General features: G+C 27.4%; 1 protein-coding gene across 1 annotated transcript; it reads left to right on the plus strand.

Moving 5' to 3' along the window:
• The first annotated feature begins 7,253 nt into the window (after positions 1-7,253).
• On the plus strand, positions 7,254-7,928 carry LOC103308465. Its single transcript, XM_008181862.1, has 2 exons — positions 7,254-7,539; positions 7,639-7,928. The coding sequence occupies exons 1-2, from the start codon at positions 7,254-7,256 to the stop codon at positions 7,926-7,928; spliced, it is 576 nt and encodes a 191-aa protein (XP_008180084.1).
• Positions 7,929-8,949: the final 1,021 nt, after the last annotated feature.

Below are 8,949 nucleotides of genomic sequence, written 5' to 3' on the forward strand. Positions count from 1 at the left end.
CAGATGGCCTTCAGTTTGCCAATCTTTAATTGTGCATGCACCGCAGCTATTCACTGATAATCATAAATAATATTATAATATTGTGTTCTTTAATTTGATAATTGATAAATTGACATCGGTATCACTTTATCCACTGGCACACACAAATATGTGTAAATGGTAAGTGGCTACTGTCGTTACTGATAGACAAAAGACATAATAATAATAATATGCATCTATTCTATCTAAAAATATCTTTACTATCCACTATATACAGTATATACACAGAATGTATGAACGGTAAAATGTAATGTGTTAACTATAAAAATATGTTTTTATTAAGTATGTTTTTGATACTGTAATGAATCTGTAATGAAAAACTGAAAACACTAGAAACGTTTTTTTAACGATTGGCCTGGAGGTGGGAAAAAATTGGCCTCTTTAATTGTTTGCACACCTTAAAAAAAAACTGAAATGGCGCCCCTGTCTATCAAAAACCCACCCGATGGACTGCAAGGTCTGAATCAATTAAAGCTGTTTGGATATCATATGAATAAATTATTGATACATGTTACAGTAGGTCTCTCTAAAAAAATTCTCAGTTTTGACTTTTTAATTTGTTTATCATTTAAAAATATGTCATGTATAAAACAAAAATCTTCACAGAAAACCTAGAAGCTACAGAATTAAATATAATTGATGCTTTAATGTTACTAACACATACTATATTGACAGTTTAACCAGAATGACTGATAATAATATTGCAGTAGATAATTTAATAGAAAGTGCAATAATTTTTGCTAAAAAATTAAATATTAACCCAGAAGAAGATTTTAATCGACAACATCGAAGAAGATTGAAGCCCAAAAAGATATACTCGAATGCTTGTACACAGTGGACAATCATTATAAAAGCTTTTTACAGAATGGAATTCAAAAAAGTATTCAATACTTTAATATATTTGTCTTCTGAACACTAACGTTCTACTCCGGGAGTAGATTGCTTATTAAATTGTAACGAATATTTAACTGATGAAATTGATATTCATTTCATGGTGAAACATTGGGCTCTTCTTAAAGAATGACTACTTAATATATTATAAAAATATTGTTATTTTGTTTTAAAAATAATATTCTTTTTAATAAACAATGTCTAATGATTTAGCAAGTTGCATTAAGGGGCCTTGCTACTTTCGTCAATTTAGCTGAAAAGTGAAAAGACCTAAAATATTGACAAAATTAAAGTTAGTTAACGTTTTCCGATTTTGGTATTGAAAAGAAATTCAACTCACCAGACAATTGTCTATAAATCCTACGAAGCACTTTTAATTTTATATTATTGTGAACTGTAATTGAAAACTTGATATCAATTTTTTCGGATCATAATTAAAATTAAAATTAATATTAAAAACGGAAAATGTTTCGTACGATCTACAGACATTTTTCTAGTAAATTCAAATATTTTTTCAGAATCAAAATCAGACAACGTTAACTAACTTTAATTTTGTAAAGACAAATGTATGTTTCTGTAAAATTCGTGTAGTGAAATTGATATATTTATCGAGTTGTCGACATGTATATGCGCGTACGAGAGACGATGGCCCTCATTTGATTTCACTCACACTAATAATCATTTACAACTAATGAACTAACACATAGATCTCGGGTGGCTATGACAAGATTAGCCTAAATGTAGCCCTTCAAATAATGGCCATAGTGAGGCCCCTTATTTAGTACTTATTCAACCCAATTGGGGATATTATTAATTCATTGGATAGTATCTCAATGAATAACGATACAAATATCCTGTTTTCGTGAGACGAAGAAGTTAGATGTATTTATTAAACAATTTACTTGTATGTAAATTACGTGAGTCATTGAGTATGTAGAATAGTATAGTCGGAAAATCACTTAATTTTCAGTCGGCAAATTATAGTGAATACACCCCCCCCCCCCCTAAAAAAATGTATAGCGCCGGCCCTGAGTATACTATTATATATCTATGATAGTACCACGGCTTGTTGTTGATGTATAACGCGTTACCTAATGGATGTTATGATATGATTAATTTGAAAATTATTAATAATACTATAGAAAAGTATACCTAAATATGTATGTCTAATATCTAGACTGACATACCGTCTCCGCTCAGAATCGTTTTTCTCATACAGTGATATTATATCATTGAATTCAAATGTAATACTATCCATTATACAGTGACCCACTTGTAGGTTACTGTAGAGCAGAGCGACATCCACTTACCCACCTTTTTATTAGTGTATATATATATATATATATATATAATAATAAGGCAGGTCAGGCAGGACCTTAGCATATGACTTATAGAATTGTATACAAATGCGACATATCAAAGCAACTTTAGGCGACGTCAAGGTTCGGTACATGTGCATAAAAATTCTAATGCGTCTAGTTAATTTGCTAATTTTCGTGATTTTTTCATATTTTGTCAATTTTTGAACATTAAATGCTAATAAAAAAAACTGTTACTAAGAATTTTTAATATTTCTCAAATATCATTGTAACAATATAGTATGAACCTTGTATTAAATTTTCAAGTATTTTTACTCAACAAAAAAGGTTTTATTGACATTCATAGAAAAAAAAAGTAATTAAATTGGAAACTGAAAATGTCCGTAAACAGCTCAAAACAAATATTTTGTAAATTTTATCATGCATAGAAAATGGAAATATAAACAACCAGTAAAAATGTCATGTAACTACGGTCGTTTTTTTTAAAGTTACGCCTAAAATCAAATTGATTTTGCGTAAAAATTCACGTTTTTCCTTAATTATTCTTTTGTTTTTCACTGCGCTTTTGAAAACTATTGGAAATTTCAAATATTTTGATCTCCCGAATGCACCAACAAGATTCACTTTCCCATCAAACAAGATACTGTTGAAGAAAATCGAAGCAGTTTTACTGACCCAAACCGTAATGACAGAAACAAAAAAAATAAAAATAAAAATAAAAAAAACACACATCATTGTAAAATCAATACATTCATCGTTTCACTCACAATCTTAAATCATGGAAAGTACTGAGGGAATAAATTTTCCATATAAATAAATGCAAACAGAATTCAATAGGTAGATTAACTAATACCACTGAGACTGATTTATGATTATAGTATATTATAATCAATGGTACTACTAAAAATTTTGATTTAACGTCGTGCAGTTATTTTTTTTTTTACTTAGCTCGAGCCACGACACGGTCGCTGGATATAATACAATATAATCCTAATAATTTGTTATTATTTACATTCAATTAATACTAATAAGTATTAACTATAATGGTATGTTGATATTTAGATATAATCATAATAACAAAATAAATAATGCTAACATGATAAATCCTATATTGGTTTTTATTTTGATAGATGCTACTTAGATAGGTACTTAAAAAGCCCTCTTTGTATTTGTTTAATTGCAATGAACATAAAATATGAATGTGCACATAATACACTTGTATGTAATAAATCATAGAACCATATTACAAGTTTATATAAAACATAATAAAAGTACTTTAGGTTATACCTTATACCTACTTTGTATTCCATTATGTTAAAAACATTTACCTAACTAAATAAAATAAAGAAATTTTTTTAATTAATTATTATACTTTCTGAATATATGATATAAGCAAATTAGTGGGTGATCAAGTAGTAATACATGAATTCCCCACCAGAAAAAATCGAGATCAGCATATTTACTGATAGAAAAGTGAAACTAGTTGGTATTTTTGGGAATTCAAAATTCAAAATTTCAAGTACTTTTACTTTTAAAAACAAAAAGAGGTAACTTTTATACAAAACCAATTTTTGAAAAAGATTTTAATTTTTGGTGAAACTCAAAAATTAATGATTGTAGAACCTTGACATTTTTAACAAATATTTATATTAGTATTTTTCATAAAACATTCTTACAATGTTTCAACTACTTTTGAGCTGGTTATATCCTTGAGAATTTTTTTCCATTTTTCAAATTTTTTTTAAAACTATCCTCGATAAAATGTTTTTCACTTGTTAAAAATCTTGAAAATGTAATGCTGGATTCCTTATGATTTTTATTAATGGAAGTTTAAAAATACATATGCTTAATAATTATTTTATATGCTTATAAAGTTAAAATTTTGAAAAATTCATTAAAATTTCGAAAATGTTCAAACTATTTTAGAAATCCATAGAAGTTTTTTTTTTATACCTAACAATAGACATTTTGATAGAAGATTCCCTACAAATGTTCCTACCTCAAACAAAACAATTATGTTTGCCGGAAAGTAACATTAATTTTTTATGAGCGTTTGAATTTAACTTTTACGCGTTATACGGTAAATTAAAGAATTTTTATCCATAAATGTTTGATATTTTGTTGAAATTCAAAAACATAAATCGTAGACACTTTAAATTTTCATCAAATGTTAAAATTACCATTATTTTCATATTACCATCCATACATGGTAATATTTTCAAACAATTTTGACTCTTTTTGAGACATTTATAGCTATAAAAAATTTTTAAAATGTAAAATATTTTAAAGTTGGAAATCTTTTCTGTTCATAGCTAAGATTAAAAATTTTAATAGAAGATATTATCAAACAAGTTTTTTTACTTTTAAGGCTATAACAAAAAAAAGATTTACTTAAATGGAACATTAATTTTTTATGAGTGTCTTTACTTAGGTATAATTTTTATGATATTTGATATTCAGCGGTAAATTATTGAATTTCCATTAATCGATTTTTAATACTTTATTGTACCTATTTCCAAAACAAATTGCTATAGACTCTTGAGATGTTCACCAAATATATTAATAATATTAGCATTTTCCATAGATGGTAACATTTTAAACTATTTTGGCTATTTTATAAACATTTTTCTTTTCGTAGCTAACATAATTTTAATGGGAGGTTTTTAATAAGTTTTTGTACCTCTATCGAACTGAAAAAATCACGCTATTTATAGCAGAGAGATATTTTTCAATCCTTGTTAAGTTTTTTTTTTAACTATTAAATTCGTTATTTACACAAGTAGGTATACTAGACTGATACAACGCGGTCTCCACTCAGAATATTTTTTCGTATACGATGGTTTATCAACATAATTCAAATACAGCACAACTATTTCAACGACATGCTTGACACCTACTGTACAGCAGAGCAGTAGCCACTTGTCCAATTTTTTTTATATTGTATATAATATTATTATATTAAGTTTAAATACATATGACGTGTATTGTTATTAATTTATTTACTTATTTATATAATTTAAATAACAATATATGTTGTAAGCACAAAGTAATATATTTTTAAGTATATTTTCGCGTTACCCCTTACCTAGGTATGTATTATCATAATAATAAATATATGCCACTGTCAACTGGCGACAATGCGTAATGACGTTTGAGGCCCCGCAATTTTACTATGCTCCGGGCCCCGCAAATTGTCAGGCCGGCTCTGCCCTGGGTGACGCGTGACAATAGATAATATATGCCTACGCATTTGAATACATTTTAGTATAGCCCGATATACAGAAATATTATTGTAGTGTTATGTAAAATAACAACACAAATCACAATAATAATAAATATATGTAAGTGACATCCGGCGTGTGATATTCTCACGGTAGACCTAGACCGCAAGATACGGTCGCGCTAAAAGTATAGGCGCTCGTGAGACGGACAACCAGCCTCAAGAAGAACAGTACCTAATCCTAACTTATAGTCACAACTCGCTAATATCACCAAATCGTCAAATTATTAAATATTATGAAAACTAAGAAATAAAAACAATACATATTATAGTGAAATTTATTTTTAGATTCTTAGTGGAGCAATGAATATATTGATTTAAAATGAGGATTTTTTTTTGTTTTTTTTTTATTTGTGTCTGTCATCACTTTTTAGGACAGTAAAAATGCTTAGATTTTCTTCAACAGCACAATAGTAGAGAGAATCTAGTTACTAGGTACTTAAAGGGGTCAAAACTAAAAATGTGTGTGTGTGTGTGTGTGTGTGTGTGTGTTTGTGGTATATAGCAACATAATATATAGAAACTTACCTGTTTTTTAAATGTTATGATTTTTTTTTTATATATATATATAAATGTATAATTGTATTAATCTATCAGAAAACAACTAAAAAATAATTTGAATTTCACTTGGATCGAAAATTATTTCGGCCATTTATGATTTACTGTGGTGCATTATATAAAGTCAACAACGTTACGAATACGTTCAGAGATATATAAATATATCTAATATTTATAAATACGAACAAGACGTTCAGTCGACCGAAGTGCTGCATAGTGCATGTGAAGAAAATTGCTATTTCATTTCTATGAAAATTAGTTTTATATTTTTTATTTCTACGTTTCAATATCATACAGTTAATATTCTACTCTATTATACCCCTATTCTACTTGTGCAGTCGATCGTAAATTTATAAAATATTTTATTTTGTTTCATAATTTTTTATTCAGTCTGTTTCAAATAAAAAAGAACAATAATTGATAGTAATTAATAAAAATAAAATAAAAAGATAGATTTGATAGAATGCAGAGGCTAGCTCCCATCGGAGGTACTACGACATGACAAATTTATAAAATATGAACAAATTATAATATATAAATTATGCCTAAAGATTTGGAAAATATTTCATACCAAACGTAACCATCTATATGCAGGTGCATGCAGCCTTAAAATACGTCTTCTACACATTTGTGTAAACTCCGCCAGGAAAAAAACACTGGTTAAGTGTTTTAACACAGTGTATGATACATCTATAATACATTAATAATATGTACAATAAATGAATAAAATATAAAAATCATGAATAAAAAAGTAATAATAATAATAAATGTATAATTATGAATAGTAATAATGAATAAAAAATTTACACAATATGAGTGCATTTAAAAATTAGAAAAAATGTTTTATGTTGATTCAAAATTACTAAAAAATGTAATGGATTTAATTTAAAAAAGTTACTGCGTAATATTAGAAAATTATGTCAAAAAACACATACAAATAAAAACAATATAATCATTGTCGAGTGTGCACAAGTGTGTCACTTTTCCACAGTTTTGTATTTGTATAAAAAATGATCCATTATTATTTTATTTTAAATTATTCCTCATAATTTATGTTGTAATTAATGTTACAGTTATTTAGCGTCTGGTTAACGTCTGGCGCACTACCATTTTCGTTTGGGAGCTACAACCATTGGAATAATTGTTGATTCTGTATACTCGGCGATATGGAAATTACTATCTCCTATTTATTTGCCATCACCAAAAAAGAAGACTGGATGAAAATAGCGAACGATTTTAATGAAATATGGAATTTTCCAAATTGTGTTGGTGCAATTGATGGTAAACATATTTCTATTATTTGTCCTCCAGGTGCCGGATCGGAATATTACAATTATAAGGGCTATCATTCAATTGTACTACAAGCGGTAGTCGATGCCCACGCAAAGTTTGTTGTAATAGACATTGATGATTATGGTCGATGTAGTGGGATTTTTAAAGAATCATTATTTGGTAAAAAATTAAATAATAATAAATTAAATTTACCTGCACCAAAAAAAATTGACCAGAATATAAACGAAGACTTCCCTTTTGTATTTGTTGGGGACGAAGCTTACCCACTTTTACCAAACCTAATGAGGCCATTTCCTCGCAGACAGTTAACAAATGAAAAACGTATTTATAACTATCGTTTATCTCGTGCTAGGAGAATAGTAGAGTGTGCATTTGGAATAATGGTAAAACGATTTAATGTATTGGAAAATAAGATGTTAGTTGGCCCCGAGAAAGCTACTAAAATAACTCATAGCAGCTATCGAACAACGCAACAAGTTTATGGATTTTTTCAATTCAGAAAATGTTTCAGTTCCTTGGCAAGACAGATATTTAGTTTAAAAATATAATTTTAGTAATAACTTTTAAAATATAATGTAATTATGATAATATGAATACATTTGACAAATTTATTTTTTTTTAATATAAGGTTAAAAAGTAAATTGAGATCTATTTTTTATTTAGTACATTTGAAGTGCTTTATTTTATAATTATTCAATATAATTTACTACTTATTTCAATAAAAATTTATTGACCAATGATCGATTTTATTTTGTCCTATTTATTTTACTAAATTATTTGTTTAATTATGTAGTGTGTATCAGACATATTTCATACCATTATAATAGAAATTGAAAAAGTGAATTATTAAAAGTAAAAAAATATAAAAATCTAAAAATATTTGATAATATATTCTGCTCAGCGGCGTATACCTACTATAAAATACCTTAAGTATATGCATGCGCAGGTCGTGTCGCATTATTTTGTACAATAATAAGTAAAAAGTTTGATTTCATATAAAAACATAAAATAGTTAAAGTATTTCACAAAATAACGTAAGGGCTTGAGCAGGAAGGCGCTCAGCTGCGAAACCTAGAATTATATTATTATAAAATATTATAGGTACCTGGCTTTTAGTATTCCGGAGATTTCTGGCCATAATTTTTCCTGAATATCTCGGTTACTATGTTGTTTATCTTTATAATTATACATGGTAGATCTTTGTTGAACTAGTGTTATGAGCGTTTCCAGGTCTATATTTTCAGTGGTCATAGTAAATACTGAGTAGTAAAATGAAAAAATAATACGTCAAATGTTTATTACTTGTTAATATAGAATGTGGATATATGTTTATAATTACCTTTATATAGGTATACAAATTGTATAACGTATACAAAAATTTAAAAATATATAATATAAAACAGTAATAATATATTATTATTTATTATGAATTATAATTAATTCGATTAATACGATCGTTCTGCAACGACTGCGGTATCCAGCTAGTTAACCATCTGATACCGGCCAAACTGGCGGTTTGTCTGATAAAAATTGTTTTGTTTTGACTGACGGAATAGAGCATGTTCTATT

The sequence above is a fragment of the Acyrthosiphon pisum genome, chromosome X (assembly GCF_005508785.2).
Source record: "Acyrthosiphon pisum isolate AL4f chromosome X, pea_aphid_22Mar2018_4r6ur, whole genome shotgun sequence".
Taxonomy (NCBI): domain Eukaryota; kingdom Metazoa; phylum Arthropoda; class Insecta; order Hemiptera; family Aphididae; genus Acyrthosiphon; species Acyrthosiphon pisum.